General features: G+C 42.4%; 5 protein-coding genes across 9 annotated transcripts; 1 reads left to right on the forward strand and 4 right to left on the reverse strand.

Moving 5' to 3' along the window:
* Nucleotides 1-11: 11 nt before the first annotated feature.
* On the reverse strand, nucleotides 12-3,701 carry LOC105456580 (NHL repeat-containing protein 2). Its single transcript, XM_011700741.1, has 9 exons — nucleotides 3,126-3,701; nucleotides 2,709-2,875; nucleotides 2,451-2,610; nucleotides 1,923-2,338; nucleotides 1,606-1,835; nucleotides 1,233-1,458; nucleotides 845-1,042; nucleotides 656-769; nucleotides 12-548 (listed from the first exon to the last, which is right to left on the reverse strand). Exons 1-9 carry the CDS (start codon nucleotides 3,307-3,309, stop codon nucleotides 153-155), a joined length of 2,091 nt encoding a protein of 696 aa, XP_011699043.1. The 5' UTR covers nucleotides 3,310-3,701; the 3' UTR covers nucleotides 12-152.
* A 1,598-nt stretch (nucleotides 3,702-5,299) lies between these two features.
* LOC105456581 (HIG1 domain family member 2A, mitochondrial) lies at nucleotides 5,300-6,124 on the forward strand. The gene is made up of 2 exons (XM_011700742.1): nucleotides 5,300-5,571; nucleotides 5,787-6,124. Exons 1-2 carry the CDS (start codon nucleotides 5,433-5,435, stop codon nucleotides 5,954-5,956), a joined length of 309 nt encoding a protein of 102 aa, XP_011699044.1. The 5' UTR covers nucleotides 5,300-5,432; the 3' UTR covers nucleotides 5,957-6,124.
* A 166-nt stretch (nucleotides 6,125-6,290) lies between these two features.
* Nucleotides 6,291-13,948, reverse strand: LOC105456583 (rhotekin-like). 3 transcript variants are annotated; one of them, XM_011700746.1, is made up of 8 exons: nucleotides 13,782-13,948; nucleotides 8,649-8,839; nucleotides 8,329-8,538; nucleotides 8,015-8,194; nucleotides 7,841-7,935; nucleotides 7,560-7,774; nucleotides 7,216-7,483; nucleotides 6,291-7,097 (listed from the first exon to the last, which is right to left on the reverse strand). In XM_011700746.1, the coding sequence occupies exons 1-8, from the start codon at nucleotides 13,935-13,937 to the stop codon at nucleotides 6,898-6,900; spliced, it is 1,515 nt and encodes a 504-aa protein (XP_011699048.1). In that variant the 5' UTR covers nucleotides 13,938-13,948; the 3' UTR covers nucleotides 6,291-6,897. The 3 variants fall into 3 exon arrangements, with proteins under 3 accessions (XP_011699048.1, XP_011699047.1, XP_011699049.1); XM_011700745.1 differs by lacking the exon at nucleotides 13,782-13,948 and adding an exon at nucleotides 11,534-12,970; XM_011700747.1 differs by lacking the exon at nucleotides 13,782-13,948 and adding an exon at nucleotides 9,386-9,510.
* Nucleotides 13,949-14,445: 497 nt separating this feature from the next.
* LOC105456582 (26S proteasome non-ATPase regulatory subunit 4) lies at nucleotides 14,446-17,200 on the reverse strand. The gene is made up of 6 exons (XM_011700743.1): nucleotides 16,812-17,200; nucleotides 16,402-16,542; nucleotides 16,200-16,311; nucleotides 15,749-16,123; nucleotides 15,372-15,657; nucleotides 14,446-15,033 (listed from the first exon to the last, which is right to left on the reverse strand). The coding sequence occupies exons 1-6, from the start codon at nucleotides 17,003-17,005 to the stop codon at nucleotides 14,828-14,830; spliced, it is 1,314 nt and encodes a 437-aa protein (XP_011699045.1). The 5' UTR covers nucleotides 17,006-17,200; the 3' UTR covers nucleotides 14,446-14,827.
* A 383-nt stretch (nucleotides 17,201-17,583) lies between these two features.
* On the reverse strand, nucleotides 17,584-20,084 carry LOC105456589. 3 transcript variants are annotated; one of them, XM_011700755.1, is made up of 3 exons: nucleotides 19,962-20,084; nucleotides 19,053-19,639; nucleotides 17,584-18,721 (listed from the first exon to the last, which is right to left on the reverse strand). In XM_011700755.1, the coding sequence occupies exons 2-3, from the start codon at nucleotides 19,200-19,202 to the stop codon at nucleotides 17,672-17,674; spliced, it is 1,200 nt and encodes a 399-aa protein (XP_011699057.1). In that variant the 5' UTR covers nucleotides 19,203-19,639; nucleotides 19,962-20,084; the 3' UTR covers nucleotides 17,584-17,671. The 3 variants fall into 3 exon arrangements, with proteins under 3 accessions (XP_011699057.1, XP_011699056.1, XP_011699055.1); XM_011700754.1 differs by lacking the exon at nucleotides 19,962-20,084 and adding an exon at nucleotides 19,754-19,954; XM_011700753.1 differs by lacking the exon at nucleotides 19,962-20,084 and having other exon boundaries at nucleotides 19,053-19,954.
* Nucleotides 20,085-20,495: the final 411 nt, after the last annotated feature.

Raw genomic sequence — 20,495 nt, forward strand, 5'->3', positions numbered from 1 at the left:
ATATATAGGAATATAACTATTATTTGTTATAAAATTGTAAACATATATATATATATTAAATCTATCCAAAATTCAATATCTTAAAAATCATTACGCAACGTATGCGTTTACACTTTTCGACATATGTATGTTGAAAGCGTAAAACGCATTTCCTAACCAATAACGAGTTCTTTCTCTTCATTGACAACTGTTGGCGCATCTGCTCTTCGTTGTACATTGAACAATACAGACAGCTTTAGTGGTACACACGTGTCCGCTGTGCAAGCCATTATATTTAATGTGACGCGCAATTGATTGCCCGCTTCTTCTTCGGGAAGTTTCACCGATACGGGAGACGAAAGTCTACCCGTCAAAGATTTCGCCGTCCACGTATTTGCAGGTAAAGACACCTGCCACTCTTGCGGTGCGTCTGCATTTAATTTCAAATCGTTTGCAAATACGATATTAAATGAGACATTCAGTTCTCCACCATGTGCATTTACTGCCGTATCGAAAGCGAACACGTTATCGGTATTTCTATTTGAATCGCGTCTGGACACGATAGCCATCTGAAAAATAAAATTAAGAAGGTTTACGTTGCTGCTCTTTACAATTAATGGAACAAAATTATATTTTGAGAAAGCGATCCTCTTTAGAAAGTTAGAAATATACTTACAGTTGAAATCTTTCCGTTTTTTAAATCGATAATTTTAAGAACGTGATTGTTGGTATCTGCTACGTAAAGAATGTTACCGTCTGGATTGACAGCAAGGCCACTCGGTTCATTGAACTGATGAAAAATTATTTTGATAATTTTTCAAAGCACTTTTTAAATTACTACTTTTTAAAAAAATATAAAACTTACGTTAAATGTATGATCAGGTTTTCCATCACCAAACAATGTCTTGCAATGCCCCGTCGCAATATCTACGCTTTTAATTTTATGATTATAAGTATCGGCCACATAAATTCGTTTATCCGAATGATTCCATGTTACACCCAATGGATGTTGAAGTTTAGCCGAATGTTCTTTACCGTCTACATCTCCAAACGAATGCAAGTTCTGCAATACAAAATAAATTAAAAATTCTGGTAAGATAAACATTATCATCTTGATTTACCGCTGTTATATTCAGTTAAACGAAAACAGATGCTTGTTCACATATCGAACAAACTGACTAAAGTTATCTTATTCATACACACAAATCTAAAGTGAGAAAATAAATGAAAAGTAAAAGAAATATTGAACGTACCGCTGGATTCTTATCCCCTCCACAAACAGCGGACACTTGACCGCTATCTAAATGCAACCGTCTGATAGTACTGCTTTCGCTGTCCGCCAAAAACGCAACTTTACATTCCTGAACTACCGCGATGCCAGAGGGTTGTGCTAGTCCAGCGGCATGAGGATAATTGTTGTTGCGATTTTCCTCCCGTCCACTTCCAACGATAGCAGCGCACGTGCCAGCCGTGTATTTTCTAAAATACAAATATTTACATGTATTTCTTTTTTATCTATGTCAAGTATAAAAAAACCGAAATTGTTCAATTAAATGTTCAAAAATCACATTTAAAAATGCGTAACGTAAATTAGATGATATATTAATCATGCAAATAATGTCTCACTTTTTCTTCCACCAAACGGTATCTTCCAAAAACAGTGTCCAGATTTGATGGGTGCCCGCTATGGCGATTAACAAGACTGGCGTCACGGTGCCATTATATTCATGATGGTAAATTGCCACATCCCAAGGAGACGATAAAGCTTGATCGGTGCCGTGTCCTCCACCGTTTCGATCCCCACCTTGTGAACCAGTACCGGCTATGGTGGATACGAGTTTCTTGGTCAAGTCTATCTAAAAATGCGATTAACATTGAGAATAGATATTGAGCGAATCAATGTTGTGTATAAAAAAGTATAAAAGTGACACTTTTCTTCTTACTTTCCGAATTGCATGATTATTATTATCCGCAACGTAGATTATATTATTGAGCACACAGACACCTTGAGGCGAATTGAATTTAGCATTTTCGAAATTGCCATCTTTAAAACCCTGGTTGCATCCACCTATAACGTGCTCCACTCTCCCGTGCTCGTTTGTAATTACAATTCTATTGTTTCCGCTATCAGATATGACTAGCTTCGTTCCTTGTTCCATCTGAAGGACTGTTAGTTTGCCAGGAAATAACAGACCCTCTTTAGAAGACGGTAAAAGATGATGCGCTGGCTTCAGCGGAAGACCGTGACTCGATATTTGATTTAAAGATTTGAAATGTGCTATTGCTACTTTTGTATATAATAGTATCTCATCTTTGTGATTTTCGCCTACAAAAACAGCCAGCGGTTGACCGCTAGGTCCTGAAATAAATTTAAATGGAGTTGCGATGGAGAAAATTTTCATAAATCACACAAATATAAACTGTATAATTGTTAGAGAAAAAAAGCCAAGAGCTCGTATATTGTTTCGTACCTAACATTATCAGGCTAGGCCAACAAGTTATTCCCATATCGTGCCACATTCTTAATGTTACGTCATTTATTACAGGATGCATAATATTATATCTCTGCACAGCAGATAAGACGTTCTTTGAACTGCGCTCGTTTGTAAATTTTGCGCTATGCACTCCAATCTGAACAGAAAAGTTATTAGTCATTAGATATTATATTATCTATGTATATCTCTAATTTTCTGGAAATTAGAATTCTTGCGATAGACTGTTGTACTCACTACTACAAGACCATCCTCTATAGAGATTTTTTTCTCAATCACTTCCAGTTCAGCCAAAACATGCATGCAATTGATGCAGCAATATGTAAAAAAGTCCAAGAGCACGATTTTTCCTTTTAGATGCTGCGCCAACGACAATCCCTCCGACACGTTGAACCATTCCAAGCCTGTGTAACATATAATATATGAAATATATGAACTGAAAATTACAACAATAATTATCCATTTATTTCTAATTAGCTATTCGCAAAGTAGTAAATGAAAATTAATTACAATAGTAACATTTTTGTTAAAAAACAGTTTTTCTGCACTAGATAATTATCCAGTTATTTCTAATTGACTATTTGCAAAGTGGAACGTAAGAAAGAATAATGCGGGGGGAGGGGACTCGTGTTATATAACCTAGACAATCGGTACCTTTCGGGAAATCGTGAGCCTCCGTTCCGCCGTTCTCAAACCGCTTGATGTGCTTCAGAATCAACATTTCTTTTTCCCTCCGTTCCGTCGAATCGTCCAAGTGGTTGCGCATCTGAATGCAAATCTCCGTCAATTCCTCCACTATCTCTTGCGTGTTCATTTTTTGATTGACTAGTCCGCACATCGAACGGTTCGGAAAATGGAGTGAAACTCCTCGAGCAATCGCGCGAACACCTATTACTACACACGCACTTGCAACAATTGCGACATCAATTCGGAGCGTCACTCTTTCTCTCTTGAGAGTTATTGAGAGAGTCTGACGCGTGTTCCGTATAAAGCACGCACGGGACACCGAATGACGCTATCGATCTCGACGGAAGAGATCGGCGAGGAGGGAGAAATTATGCTTTCTGATCATCATCCAAGTCCAATTCCAATAAATGCATCTTTCAATACGTTATCAATTTAACGTTATCATTATCAGCTGTCCGTGACGCGGAAATTTGCGAGAACCTCTCTCACACGTGGTCGGTGATCATCTGACATGTCATGATCTGACATGAGCCTCGGTGTGCCGTGAACGGCGTCAGAGAGAAGCGTGAGAGCGGCCACGCCGGCTTTTTGGGTGGGACCGGCGATCTCCCCCGGACAGCGCTCTACGTCCACGTTTTCAAATAAGAAACTACGTACCACGTACGTCTATCTTATAACATATTGTTGATCAAATCATAGCACGAGAACGTGAAGACGTGGTCCATGCTAATTGTGCTACGTGCACAAATTGTGAATAAATAGATCACATTTATTTTGCGATGTTGCTGATGAAATGACATTCCAATTCATGTCTGTACTACATCTACAAATTGTAGGTGAAGAATGTGGCATATATAATACACGATTAGCACGGACATGAACCACGTCCACGTGCCTAGCCAGCGCGCCTTATCAGAAGCTCGAAAACTCCCGCTGATACGCGAAAAACATGTTGAGCAAAGAGGTGGCACGGAATCCTAGCCAGCATGCGTATCGACAGCTTGTCGATAAAACGAAAAACTGCTGAGCGAAGAGGCACGGAATCCTGGATAGCAGGCCTCGTCAGAAGCTCGAAAACTCCCGCCGATACACGGAGAACACGTTGAGCGAAGAGGTGACACGGAATCCTACTAATCCTAGCCCGCGCGCCTCGATATAAAGGCTGAAAAACTCCCGCCGATACGCGAAAAACATGTTGAGCAAAGAGGTGGCACGGAATCCTAACCAGCGCGCGTATCGACAGCAGCTTGTCGGTAAGGCGGAAAGCTGTTGAACGAAGAGGCACGGAATCTCCCACTCTCATACGGCGCGTAAGCCCCGCCTCTCAGCGCAAAAGCAGCATATATGCGTTGGTGGGGGCAGTAGGCTCCTCCTCCATGGCGCGCTGGCGGCCTCCGCCCCGAATACCTCTGCCACCTACTTGTTAACGTGCGCTCCTGATACTTTATTCGATTTAAACGTAAGTTTCTGACGCTGCGAAAGCCGGCTTTTGCTTAACCTCTCATCTCTATATGTACTTTTAACAATATTTACGATCCTTTGTGCATCTCCACAGATGCGTAATTAAATTTAAACTATTATTTAATTATATAATGTAACATAAAAATTACTCCAAATTTATTATGATAAATAAGTAATTTACGTATAAGGCGCGGCAAACTTATTTCTTACGATAAAACATAATAAACACTGAAAATTATTTGTTATTATGTAACAATAATGTTCTAGAATGTTTTATTAATAAGTTTCTTCTTAATAAGAATTTTTCTCGAGAAAGCGTATCTATATGCTTTGCATTAAAGGACACGTGAAATTGCTACTGTATATAAAGGCATTTCTCGGAAAATTATCGCGCCTATACTGTCTCCCGTCGGCGGAAGATTTGGATGTTCCTCCTTTTCGTTATCATCCATGCAACAATATTTTAAATTATTTTATCGTTTAATTCTTTTCAAAGTAGTATGAGACTAGCATTAAAGAATACAAGGATTACAGTGTATTAGTAATAATCCAGCGTATTGCTTTTCGAAGCTTCGTCGAGCCCCTACTATCAGATCACATTGCGCCTATTCTCTCCCGTCGCCACTTGGCTAGACGTAGTCCCTTTTTTGAAAACGTGGACGTGGAGCGCTAGTATACGGGGGAGATCGCCGGTCCCACGCAAAAGGTCGGCGTGGCCGCTCTCACGCTTCTCTCTGACGGCGCGGCGTGAACGCTGTGCCGTGAGTGGCCGTGAGACCTTGTGTATCTTTTATTCTTTTTAGCGGTACAATTATGGCAGGCATAAAACCAGGTGAATTGGACGACCTGGACTGGGTGAAGGTACGAGAAGATTTGGACAGCAGTTATATTACCGAGACGATATTCCAAAAGGCTAAACGTAAAACACAAGAGAATCCGCTTGTACCGTTAGGTAAACCTAACCTATGTTCCGCGAGTCGAGATAGAATTTATCGAACCCCACATCTTTCCGATCTGCGACAAGCTGCCGGGAACGCGAAAGAGGAACAAAGAATAAGAGAATCATCTCTGCACAAAGAGCCGCGTTTTACAATTAACTTTTAAGTCGACTTTGATCCAAGTCATCTATCACATGCGACTCTACTTCCCGCATATTTGTGTTTCTAGGAACGTTGGCGACTACAGCAGCCCTGACTGTTGGGCTCATCAGCTTTTACAAGGGAAAAACGGCAATGCAACAGTACATGATGCGTGCGCGTGTTGGTGCTCAGGCGTTTACCATCGTTTGCATGGTTGCGGGACTTATCTTGCTGTCACCCAAGTCGAATCGAGATTGATGGTACATTGATTCACGTGTGCCATAAAATCTGTAGTATATGAGATCCTTGTGCTTGTCATGTCGAGTACGAGGTACCCCGTATGAATGAATACTTCCTTTTCCATGTAAGGTACATGTAAATTAATTTTTACTTGCAAAAATATATCTAATTACCAGTTATTATCAATTATTACCAACTCGTAAACAAGTATTTTCATTAAACGTATCCTTAATTTTATCACATCGATATAACGCATAAAGGAAAAGTAATATCTCAATAAATTTCATTAAAATTTTTCTAAATCGCATGTACAGGAATTAAAGGATTTTTGGAAAAGTAAATTGAGTTTGAGTATAATTAACTATATCTGCATAGTCATATATTATTGTTATTATTGTTGTTACATTAAATATATATACCATATATATAAATATATGCGTATTTTCTTACAGCCGTACCAAATATTGCATTGCTCCTATATATTTTCTAAACTCATTAACGCATTATATAGTAAGAGCTATCGTTGTACTTTTAGCAATATAATAATAAGGCTTTCACATTATAAAAGTAGAAAAGAAAAAAATAAGAAATCAATATCCTTTGTACTGCATATCTCTAACGAAAAAGTTTTTCGTATATATCTCGAATTTATATATCAATCGATACACATATTACAATTTCCAACCAAATTAAAATCTCCGCAATACGTTTCTTTGGTTAATACAGTGTATTAACCCTTTCTTAAACCGAGAAATATATTCATAATTGAGAGACAGAAAAGACTGATTGAATATAAAAATATTCAATCAATCTTTCTTCTCTATCTCAATTACAATTAATAAAATATTTAGTGTATACATCAATCTCAGGTTAAAATTGACAAATTCTCGCACGTTTATCTTCGCGTTACACTAACACGGCATTGATAATTCTTTGAAAAGAATTATAATTATTAATCGTTATACCTTTTTATTAGCGGTAGTTAAGTGAGGTTTTAAAGAGATGGCACCTTGTTTAAATACACCGCTGATACTCAGTGAACGTGAACGTAGACTTGTTAGGCTATTCGTGGAACTACAACTGCTTAGACTAGTACTAGGTGTGAGATCGAAGATCGTTTGTACAGTTGGCCTTGCGGATGTATAATCCGGAATTGATTCTGCAATGAGAAGATGTATTAATTAGCAATTTACTTTGGCAGATTTTAAAGCAAAAGACTTTTTATGTTATCGAATTTTACAACTTTAGAGCTACATAATGACTTGTGCATTTATTACCTATTAGAGGTGTCTCGTCGTATAAGGAACCTTGTCTCTTATTGATAAAGGAATTTCTCGTGCTTTCAATGCTAGACACCCTCTGAATAACTTCCGCGGCATGTTTCCACCTCGAATGATCGTTGACATGCACCAATAAGAGCTTCGACCATTTTTGAGCTTCCTCCTTTGATTCAAATTTAATCGATAACAGTTTGTCCACACTGTTACCGGAATTATTTATCAGAAGTTCCTTGCCGGATGTTTTGGACGGATGAATAATTGTTCTCTGCAAGTAATTAGAAAAAATTATTTAAATGAAACAATAAAACGATTAAGGAATCTGTATGAAGGTGTCAACTAACTTTATTAACAATTATCGTGTGTTCCGGATTTTGACCTTCTTCCGCATGCTTCTTCGATTCCCATATTTTTATACAAAATCCTTGCAGACGTCCCCAATAATCCTGACCGTCGACCTTCACGTTGCCAATGCACATCTCCTTATTGATGCATTCCGGCTGTACGGCCAATCGACAGCAAAAGTGACCGAAAAGTGGTAGGGAGTGATACTTGTTCTCTGGAAAAAAAATACCAATATTAGTATTTCGAGAAGTTCGCCGAATTCATTTCTCGCACAACTCACCGACGCTATTAATAACGAGATCGTGCGTGTGAGTGTTATCATCCGTGTCGTCTAAGGTCAGTTTCGCGCGAGCTACTAAATCGAAGTGTGGTCCACTGAAAATCAAGTACAAAATATAGTTGCAAACACTTGTAGATTAATCGATTAATTAACATATTTATGAAAGGGACTCACGATTTCGCGGAACCGAATTCGTCACGAAGCGAAGCGGCGAGCTTCTTGCCGACAGTTTTCGAAATCGACGAGTGAATCGTCTTTTTTATTCGTCTCGGCGTGCTGGCGATACTTAAGTCCTCTTGCAAAACATGACTATAGATTTCTAACACTAATTCGAACTCGGCTGGCACATTATTACTGAAATTAGAAACAAAAATTTACAATTATAAAATTATTATACACGTTCTTTGAGTAGCACGAATAACTTGAATGTGCTTTTACTTCAAACTAGATTTTAGTATAAGGATAATATATTAATTGTCGGAACTTACAATATCAAAACATCGGGAAAGCTGAGGTCCGTTTGAGCTCTATCGATGGGACACAATAAGGAAGTGTCGTGAATCTCTGTTCCCAATCGTGCTAAACAAAATACAGCGAACCGACGATGATCACCGCGATTCTTGAAGTGGTCGGAGTCTCTCCACATCAGCGGTATTCTAAGATCCGAGATCGATAACTTGCTCGTACTTCCAGAAATGCTGAAAACACAAGTTATCGCAATTATTGCTAAATTATCACAAACAGGCGATAATACTTTATAGATATTTCCTCTCGTTAATTTTACAACAAAACAAGCGCACGAACGAACCATGATTGCTTAGAAGATTCGCGGCGGCGACTTTGCAATTCCGCCATGTAGACCGACATCCTCTCGTTGGACGTGAGCAACGCCTTGGCGGCTTCCAGGCTCTGGGCGCGATGCTTCGCGGCCGCTAGGAGTCTCGCCGAGCCTTCTCTCATCTTGATTTCCACCTCGATCTTTTGCTCGAGGTCATGTTCCTGCAACACGCATATAATTCATAGCGTTTTAGCAATCAATTCGTGCATCGTCGGTCCGGTCGCGAAAAATCTCGGTCGAACAATCGTCGAATTTTAAACGGAGCTGTTCCACTTGCATATTCGCATACGGTTGTAAAAAAGCGTAATCTCGCACCGGTATCCGTACAGGTGTTGAATATACAGGCGTAAACAAAAAAAAGAAAAAGAAAAAAGAGGAAGAAACAACCAATAGTTAGGATCGGAGAAAAATCAAAGTGTCAGCGATAAAACGACTGGCTGGCCAGCACGTGGCCTCATCACGCGTTCACGGCATCGGGTTACATACCTAACGAAATGTCTTACATATTTTGCGAACGAATCGTTTTACTCATTTTACCGGTCCTCCTGAGATATCCGTAGACTTGCTAAAGCGTACAGTTGGAAAATTCCGCGATTCCCGATAGTATGTGTATCCCGGAATCGTATAATAGAGTTTTCAAGATGTACGCTCTATAAGTATACAAATATACGTATGTACAGTTATATATAAAGTATATAAACAGTAACCTGGGAGAACGTGCAGGTTTTCTCACTCGTCCGTTTTTGAGATTTCGACATGTAAAAAGCGCAGTTTTTGTCGCGTTTACGTAGGCGATCGCGGATCACGACACGGACCAGGTGAATGGAAATTCCACTTCGAGGCAAGAAACAAACTTGGCGAAAGCGTAAATAAATCGGCGCGGCTCTCGCGACGCTGGTAGCAGAACGCAGAAACGGACTGAAATAACGACTCTTCGGGGAAGTGGGCGAATGCACGAGGGGGTGACGTTCACCTCGACAAATTGGCTCGCTTGTGTGCTCCTCCTTCCTACCCTCGGGAAAGCAACGCTAACATCATGGGATATCGATCCGCGGCTACCGTTTTATAGCCGACTTGCACGAGATTGCATTTTTCCCTATGAAACTCGTTCGGAAGAATCGTGCGTCCATCGGAAAATTAATTTCTTTCAATTTCTTTTCTCTCTTATATATATTAAAAATATAAATACCCTGTTATGCATTAATAGATATCTCTCTTACACAAGACATATTTGATGTATCGTGTATATTGTGTAAGATACATTAAAAGTTAAATTTACCTCTCTCTCTCTCTCTCTCTCTCTCTCTCTCTCTCTCTCTCTCTCTCGCTCTCTCGTCGCGTTAGCGCACGTCCGTTAATTTTCCGCGATGCCCGAATGAGACGTATAATCCGAAAATAACGCACGCATCAGTAAAATCAATAATGGAGAGATGATTCATAGCGCACATCGAGCGATTTCGTATTCCGCTAACGTTACCCGTGACACATCCTTTATACGCTCGATATGGCCCACGACGCGGTGTCTATCAGGAATATATCCACGTATATAGGTATATTCCGTCGTCGGTCTCGAACAGGGGAATTTTGCAACGGCGCAAGGACAGCCGCGGCCACATTTAATCCCTGACCTCTGTCGCCAATGCTGTAACGAGTCTTGATGAAACTCGTTGAAGCGCGCCGTGCGACAAGCGAGTTCACGTAAATACGACAATGTAACACAATTCGCGCGACTCATCTCGCGCGTGCGTATATTATCTCTCACGACTTTTTCCCCGCGAGGATCTTCCTCCAGGGCGCACTAGGACGCGCGCGAATACACCTTACGCGTTGTCGGCGTTAAACAAAGCATCGGTCAGCCTCATCAGATATTCCCCTCGTTCTTGTTTGTATGTACGTAATCTCATTTCGGCTTCCCTATAACGGCCGCATCGCGCGTCGTCGTTGTCCCTCATGTCCCTACGTGTTTCCCCCTCAATATCGCTTTCTCCCGGCGTCGCCGGCACTTTCCCGACGGCTCGTCTGCCGAAAATAGTCGCCAGAAATCCAATACCTCGCTGTGCAGTTGTGCCTGTACGTAATGGTCACCGCACGCGACGCGCGTTCATCTTCCTTTCACGCGTGAATCTCTCGCAACAACTTGATGTCCGATATGCTCGAGAGTCGTAAAATCAATGGGCATTATTGGGGCTCGCTGTATCTAAATAAAATGGTAAGAGATAACGATATACAGAGAGAGAGAGAGAGAGAGAGAGAGAGATAACAAAAATAAGTAATTTAAATATTAGATAAATTAAAAAATTTTCACCGAAACTCATCTATTCGCCGTAGTAGATGATACTCCGATTGAGATTTCAAATCCGTTTTAACATCGCCATCCGTACGTATATGTAGGACCGACGTGATGTCCACATGCGACGTCTAAAAATACGAACAACGAACGCGAGGAAACGTTGGCAGCCACTCACATACAATAACTCAACTCCCCTTCGCGCATATATTTGACGTGAATTAAATCTTCAAGGGTAACTTTGACTAAGAAGCACCGATCAACGTAATCGGCGATCAATTCAACCGGCAGAACTGCCGGTATATATAATTCGCTCTCTCTAATCTAATTTTGGTTTCGATGTGTCAATAAAAAAATTAATAATTCTATCTCGAGTTTATAGTTGCTGACAGTTTGGTCGAAAGAATCAAAAGTCATTCTTACTAATCGCCTATTAAACAATCGATGGGTAACGCTCGAAAACGAAAGGAGCGCGTTTTGCCCGCATTTTCACGATATCTCTCGTCCGATTGCGATGAAACGATCAACAATGTATCTTCAATGTCATCGAACATAATCGCGAGCCTACCTTCGAATTTCGTGCAATCTGTCGAACGTAATACATATCCAAGTCTTGGAAGATGTCATTCTTTCCCGATAACGTCGGAGTCCTCGATCGCATCCGGGTGTCCTCGGCGTTTACGACGTTGCACTCGTCGTTGAGCCGGTCTTTCGATTTGTTCGCATTCCGCGGATTCAATAACGCCAAATGCGGAAAGCAGGAGTTCATCTTTTCCCCTCTTCTTTTTTTTTCTTTCGATTCTTTGGTTGCTACTCGTCGCTCGAACTGCGCGTCGACCCAATGACCAGATGATACACCGAAACTATTCCGATAACTTGCGAGCGAGACCGATGATATTGAAGGTGCATCGTCGCAGATCGGTGATCATGGATCATCCAGGATTACGCTTCCGCCTCTCCGAGAGATACAATTTCACGGTATAGTGCCGTCAGACAGCCAACAATTTTGCACGGATCAGGTCTCACTGGTTTATTTCCCCGATACCTTGACCCGAGGTCTTGAACAGGCGCAAAAGGAGAAAAAAGGTTGTCCTTTGCTTTTTCTTTCGAAAGATTTGAGTCAAGGTGGAGAGCTCTTCTTTCCTCCAAAGCTCCCCGTCCACTTGTACCGTTCTACCCGTTCGGTACACTCCGTAAACTTCGACCTCTAAATTTTGGAGAAAAAACAATGAAAAATATTATTGTCACATTATCGAGTCTTCTGTCACAGTTTGACCTCTTCCTCTCTTCAAGTACGAACGCGAAAAGTGTTGCACCGACAGCGATCACGTACGACGGCGTCGTCGTCGTCGTCGTTGTCGTCGTTTAGATCCGGTCGCGTCCTACGTTTTTCCGTTAGCTACAAAATAAGCCGTGACGGCATTGCGCTCCGCGCGGTGCGACAAACAACAGGCAACCGATCTTGGCCTCTCAACTCGCTCGCCTTGTTGCCCGCTTCATCACCAAATTTACTCTTTCCCGTTTCCGGTGATAGCTGTCTACGCCCAATCAAACGTCGTGATTCGCCATCGTTGAGTGGAAAAAGAAGCGACGTCTTCCTCTTCCTCCTGCCCCTATGCGGTTTCACAGCTCGTCGTTGATTTTCCGAACAATGAAAGGTCCGTCCTCCGCACCATGTGGGGTTCACGATTATCGTGGAAAAGGTCGGCAATCGGTCAGCGCTGGGATTTAACGAAAACCGGTCACGGCACTAGAGATCTGGCGACCGAGAGGCTGTGCACATATATAATTAGTTGAACGAAAATAATCTGCAGGCGCGGAGAAACGGTGTGCGCTAGCTAGCGTCGCGAAGGAAAAGAATCAAGAGGGAGAAAAAGAAGCGAAAGGCACCGTCCCCGAGAGTGTACCCGACTAATACTGAATGACGCTCGACCATTCGGCACTGCGTAAGCATCAACAGAAACGCACCAGTGCTACGCACCAACGCACCACAGACACACGCCGCAAATCTGCCGAGTGGCTGGGCCGGGCGAGAAGGGGGTGGGGGGAGGGGGGGACCACCGGCGCTACCGACAATAGATTGAATGGGAGAGCGGGGCGAGCCGGGGAGAGTACGGAGAGGGAGGATCGCCCACGCCGAGAGCATCCGCTGACTTTTACGTTTTCGTCGCGCGTTAAAGCAATTATCGTGTAATTATCTACAAAAGTAGTAGCCGCCGCTTTACAGAAGCGTTACAAATGTATTAAACACCGTGTGTCCCCTCGTGTCTACGTCACGTTTCCCGTCGATTATCAGCAATCACGGGCAATTATTTTCCTATATCATCTGTAATAATCTTTCCTCTTTTTCTTTCTACGTACGAAAAAAAGAGAAAAAAATGAACGGTACCGAGTTTAGCTAAAAAATGTATATAGGTCTCTGTTGATGCAATATGCGATTATCGAATTGTGAGAGATACAGCTACTATTTATAATACATTTTTTTCTATTTAAGGGAGAGCATTATGTACTTACACGAATAATATTTTATGCAACTATAAATGTTACGGCAGTAATTTTTTCAAACGTAAAAATACGGAGTTTCGTAAACCTCCGTCAAGCATAACCTATTCGTCTCACGTCTTTCCGAGCAGCGAGTCTTATCGAAATTTAGATCGTCGCTGCCTTGAGCCTGCGCGAGTTGGAAAAACTTGCAGCACGAGGCGAAACGTAAAAGTGGTCTTTAAATACGAGTCAACGGACGCACGGTGTCGCCGGTAGGCGAGATGACGAGTCGCGACCGGACCGTCGATTCGGAGGAGCAATCTGTCACTCACCGCGTGACTTCTGGCGTGCCTGAGGCTCTCCCGTCTGCGAACTCTCGTCTGATAGTCATTCAGACAGCACAAATAATTGTTCTCCTTGTAGTAAACGTCGTTCAACGCGTTCAACGGCCCACGTAACGTTTGAACGCTCTTCCTCCGCGGCGCCATTTTGTCATTCGAATTTCTTCCCGGCGAGCCGCGAGAGAGCGTATCGTATGGACCATAGACATATACATGTCTATGGTGTGGACGCCGCCGCCGCCGCCGCCGGCGTACCCAGCGCCATTTGCCAATTTTCATGGCATCGAAATTCGAACGGCGAGAACAACTCCGTTGATAAGAGACGCCTCCACAACGCGCGCTTTCACAGAACGTTACGAAATATTAGAATTAAGATTCGGATCACGTTAGAATAACATAACGTTAGAAATCAGCTCGGAGGGAATGACAAGAAGCAACAGGTGTTTTAAAAGATGTGACATGTGTACATAACATACATGTACATACATATACGCAGTGAATAAATATTTGAGAGAAATCTTGCTTGAACTAGAATCCAATTACTTACTTTATACACATGTATAATCTTTATATACATGTATAATCATTTTGTTAACATACAGATTGATTATTAGTTTATCGACGAAAAATTACAATTAAAACAATTATAGAGAAATACAGTTAAAAATTTTATTTTAAATAATCTTGCCGGTTAAAACAATCGTCGATTAAGTTAATTGGAGTTCTGTCATCTCGTCGCTCTCGAAGAACAATCAATTCGCTCAAAAAAGTGAATCTTTACAAACATGTATTTAAGTAATACAATCAGTTTTATCGTAACATGTTAATTACTGATGATACCAGTTTGCCAGACTGGTGCTGCTAATAAAGATTATTCAAATCGTGTACGCGCGACACTGTTAAAACTAAGTTGGGCAGTTTCGGTAAATTGATAGTATATTTCATAAGCAAGATAGAATAGCTACAATATCATACACAATAATGGAAAATGTCAAATTTAGCCACAAATGTAAATACGAAATGCACTAAGGAGCCGTTTATTTTTTCTCTTTATCTTTCTCCTTCTCTTTCTCTTTGTCTTTGTTTTGTTGTAATGATCCGACGGCTTGGCGCACTGCTTCAGAATGCGGATCCACGCCTGGCAAATTTTCCAAGACCGATTGCAAAAAAGCAGGATCGGACATGACGGCTGCATAATCCTCCTCCACGTCCATCGCTTCTTCCTTTTGTGATTCCAGTTCCTCTATACAGCAGTAATGCAGATAACAAGCCATTAGACAACGATTGTTATGAATTTGTATTTGTAAAAAAAATTATACATTTATCCAGAAATATTATGGATTATGAGATATTAAATACTAGATCACAGTCGCCTGTATCAAGTAAAAATCCGAGTTTGATTGAATCCGGATTATGACTAATAATATTAAATAAGTAAAAAAAAAAAGAAACAAAATCGGTTACAGCCTGTATCCATAAAAAATTGTAATTGAAATGAAACCAATATGAAAACTATATGCTGCATTGTATTATATATCTAGTTATTAATATATCAAGTTATCTGCCAATCCAAGAACTTACGCTGATCTTGCATGGACATTTGCATAGCGAAAGCGATTTGTTCTTCTTCTGTCATGTTGGTGAAATCCGGCACAGTGCCTCTGCATGGAGCAGTATTATCAGTAGCGGCAGTCGAATCGTCTGCTCCTTCAAGAGACATGGCGAGAGCACGTTTCAGCATCGCCTCCTCGTTGGGAGCTTCCTTTATAGTCTCCGGTTGCTTATTCGCGGCAGTCTCGTTCGCCTGTGCGCGACGGGCCTCGTCTTCTTGACGTTGCCGTTGCTCCTCCATAGAGACGCGCAAAGCCTGAACAATAAAAGGTAAAAAAAATTACTACGCATAATCTCGCAGGGAGAGACAGATGAACAAAATAAATTTTCAACACACAAATACTGACCAACGCGAGCTCGGGATCTTCGTTTGGATCGACGCCGAACTCGAACGCGGCGCCACTCATTCCAGCTGCACCCATGCCGTCTTCGCCTTGAATTATAGGCGAGGAGATCAGGGCATCTGACAAATGTGGACCAGGTGGAACAGTGACGAGATGACTTCCGGTGCCATCCTTGCCGTTCAACGCGTTAACGAAGGCAGTCAATACTTCGTTGTTGATGCTCTCCTCGCCGAAACTTATGACATCGACGTTCACCTTCTCCTTTTTCAGACGTTTCGCCAACTTGACCAATTCCTTCTCGTCGATGTCTATTGGACTTCCGATAAACGCGACGATACGCATTTTATGATTTTTGCCTTGACGATGTTTCAATGCTAACTGCAAGTTTCACAATTCCTTAGCACACACATTTGATAGACTTGGCTATAAACTAGGCAAAATCATATGTATTTACATGGGCAATTCTGATGCCTGTGATGAGAGCCAACTTTCCATTGGGTTGAACCTGATGGAGTTTAGACAATATTCTTCCGACATCGCTCGTGAGTGTAGCCAGTACCTCAACGCTGGAAAGATTTACATTTACAATTTATCTCGCCATGTATACATTTTTACGTGCGTGATAGTCGCGAATGTGAAATCATTATTCTGCATACTTGGCGAGAGTTATGAGGCCCACGTTGTTCTCGGGATTCGAACGTGTCTTGGAGTGACACACCAGGTTGACAGCGTCTTGCTGCGCCTGTAGCCGGGTAGGTACGAAATCTCCATTTCTCATGTAATCGCTATTATCGACGCTGCAAAATATTGAGAATTACGACGCATTAGTTGGAGCGAGTATGACGATTACAAACGAAAGCAAATATTTCGGACGAGTCTGAGATTGTGTCAACGTCATTGTCACTACGCTAACCTCTAAATTGCAAACGCGGCCGAACGTAAAAAATTGAGTCAACCGCGAAAACGTGTCGCCCGCGGGACGGACGGATCTCGCGAATTTACGAAAGGTATCACGAGGGATACGGGACGATAAGAATCGCAAATTCTCGTAAAACGCAAGACTCACCATATCATCGTACTTTCCAGCACCATGTTGGATGGATTGACTGATTCCGCAGACTTCACTCCGCTAGTCGCTTGACGCGATCCCGCGAGGCGGCGGCGGTGGCGGCGGCGCGGCTTGGCTGGCCTTATCAATTCAATTTCCATCGAGTCACGTTTCGCATTGCGCACGTGCATATTCATATTTAAAAGGACCATCTCTACAATTTCTCTCTTCGACCGAACTCTCGGATTAATTTAATCGGCATGATTGATTGAAACCAAAATTGCCAATTGCAGAAATTGTTTTATTTGGTCATTTACATGGTCGTCAAATTGTAAATTTTCTGAGAAAACTTCTCTTTTTATCTCGCTGCAAACTGCACCGACGAAATATTGAGACGATCGGTCAAAGGCAAATTTTCATGACTGTCAAATTGACCCGGGGGGGAAAGTAATTGAAGAACGGTGACATTACCAACCATTTTCGCTATACCGACGGATAACAAATTATGTATTAATCTGCACTGCACATGTAAACTTTTCACTGTCGATAAAAAAGTAAAACCATCATGTTTGTTATCCTCGGTACAATCAAAATGGTTGGTAATGTCACCGTTCTTTAATTATCCCTGGCCCATTTGACAGTCACGAAAAAATTTGGTCGGCCGTCTCTTTAATAATATAATAATAATTTTTAATAAGTTTGCAGCTTGTTGGCCGCAAACTAAGACTTGCATTGCACTCTCTCTCTCTCTCTCTAACAATAAGGTTACTTATATTTATTCAAAACACAGTTTTGTAATAAATCGATTTTTATTATATAAAAAAGCAACAAAAAAAAAAAAAGAAACCCGCCCAAAATTCCTGTTAGGACACGACTAGCTATGTCGCGACATTCGAATAGGCATAGGTGGAAGAGTGAGTCGGCGAGGGTGGCGGTGTGTGATCGTCGTTCAACGTGAGCGTCGAGTATCTCGGCGCCTCGTCCATGAGAACGGCCTGCTCGTACGTCGGTGGCAGATCCTCCCGCGCGCTCGTTGGCAACGCGATCAGCTTCCTCGCTTGCCTCCTCTCGTCCAAGACCCGTAATATGATGATGATCGGGCCCACCAGCAGCATGATCGCACCGATGGACACCAGTGCGACAGCCGTTGTCGCACCATCCTCGTTTGCGCGGGAAGCTCTCATGTTACTTTTGCCCGTCCAGGTAGATACTCGGCCGAATTGGTTCTGCTGCTCCTGTGGATCAGTCTTCTTGTCGGCGTGAATGGACGGCGAGCTTGCAGGTGTTGTTTGAATAGTCGTCGGAACTGCGAGAAAAACACCATCCTCATCAGGGAAGAGCGTGGGTTGTTGCTTCGAAAGAATCTCGAACGCGGTTTTCAGTCGCTCGCTTAATCCGGAGTTTCTCGCGAGATCGACATCCTCCTCCGTCGAAACCGCCGATCCTGTCGTCCTGGATCCCGAACGATCCGAGATCAAAGTGACGTTCTCTTTCACGTGGCTACTTCCTGAACCGATTCCTTTACCCGCGAGGTTATGCTCCCTGTCTCGAGCGATCCTTGAAATCTTGCTCGTTACGTCTTTATCCTCGAAATGATTATCGCCGGTATGGCGCCGATCTTCCGTCAAATGATTCTTCAGCCGCGAGCTTGCAGGTGTTGCTTGAATAATCGTCGGGACTACGAGAGAATCCGTAGGGAAGAGCGTGGATCGTTGCTCCTCCGAAACAATCTCGAACGCGTTTTTCAATCGCTCGCTTAATCCGGAGAGATTTCTATTGTCGCGCGGGAACGATCTTTCCGGATCTATCTGAATTATTTCCACGTTTTTGTCGATCGATAATTGTGACCGGGTGGCTAGATTGTATTCGTTCCCATCGCGTCTCGTGGTCGACACGATAGACTCTAAACCGAACGGCGGGTCCGCTGCCTGTGGAAAAAATAAAGAGCTGCACATTGATGCGTGTACGTGTATGTATGTACATGTATAGCAATTTTATACAAGTAGAGATAATTACGGTTACACAACACAAACTATACATGCATATGCGTATATATGTAAGAGCGTCCATGCACGCAATAATGATTAACAGGCCTTGATAATAATAATAATTATATAATAATTATATATAGTAATGAAAATAATTGAAAATAGAAATATTATATATTAGACATATATATAATGATGATTTACATATATATATATATATATGTATTAATGAAGAATAATATATACATTTCGATCCATTTTCACAATTTACCTCGACAACGTTGCTGGTCTCCAGGATTCTCCTGCGCAACGTGCTGACGCCTCTGTGAAGAAGAAGAATACCGACGGCGTTCCAGGTGACCAGCTGTAATATGATGATTACTTTCGAGGCCCATCTGTTTGTTCTCGAGGTGAGGGACATTGCGGCAACATCACATCGGGCGCGATTAGTCGGGAGTCAAAGGCGCGACACCTTTCGCACACCTGCTGCGCCTCGTCCCGTGATTAGCTAAGCGACATTTTCGTCGTTACAATATACTCGCGTACGTACGCGACGCGGTGGTTCGGCCTGCACCGTAGGCGATGATGGGCATGGGACGCGAGATATCGATGCGCTGCGCGGATACCGGCGGAATTTAACAATTTCGTCATTTATTCGTATGTCGAGATTAAACGCGTACGTATCAGGTGTCCGCCGTTATATCGTCTCGCGACGCGACACTGCACGAAAGTATCCTTTATCTATTCGTTTGCACAAACAACTCGCCGCACGCGTTTCGCGTGCAACATTAACGCGAGTGCAGCCGCGAAACGTGAATACATCAAGCACTGCAATTAAAAAGCTGCCTGCTGCAGCACCTGTAAAAATAAATTACGGATATCGAACACTCTTAACTCTCGGGCGACGCTTAACATTCAGCTGGAAAAAAGTTGTCAATTTTATTACGGAGGTAACATTTCAAAGGGTTTTACACGTGCAGATTGGATCGACGCGGCTGTGTCGAGAAAACACTAATTTAATTCAAATGCGTCGCGTGGAAACTCGACGAGACTGCAGACGAGAGTCACATCGCGCGCGCGGCGAGCTCGGGACGGAAGTAAATTGCGGAGAGAAAGAGAAAAAATACGCAAGTTTTGTGTAACGTTACGTTATATACTATATATATATATATCGATTCACCGCGGTTGTGAACCAGCCGTCGTCCTCGGCGCGGCTGCACGATTGCGACTTATTTGCTCAGTTATACGCGATGGGTCGTGGCGGGCGCAGTAACGAATGACTCATTTCCACTACCTTGCGCCCGTCCCGTTAGCCTATACGTTTCATATATATACAAACACGGAGACACACGGCCAGCCCACGGCGACCCTGAGCGGAAAAAAAAAACCGATGTCTTCGCACTTAAGCGTCATTAATAAGTAGCGCGGCGCAGCGCGGCGCCGACAGCCGTGCGAGTGCTATTCGCGACACACTTTCGTGCCGAAGATTACCGAAACGCAGTCGTCCGTAACTAATACGACGTTTCTTTATGCCGTACGTTCGCCACTGTTTACATTTTTTGCATTCGGAACCGCGCGCGCGGCGACACTGCCGCAATGAATGCCTGTGAAGCATTAATTGTCATTTTAATTAATCGCACGCACCATATATTACATCGCGCAGTCTAGGAGAGATAAAATATTACAAATAAAAAAGTTAATTAATTCTAAAAAA

Source organism: Wasmannia auropunctata, unplaced genomic scaffold (genome assembly GCF_000956235.1).
Source record: "Wasmannia auropunctata unplaced genomic scaffold, wasmannia.A_1.0 LD335634.1, whole genome shotgun sequence".
Classification (NCBI taxonomy): domain Eukaryota; kingdom Metazoa; phylum Arthropoda; class Insecta; order Hymenoptera; family Formicidae; genus Wasmannia; species Wasmannia auropunctata.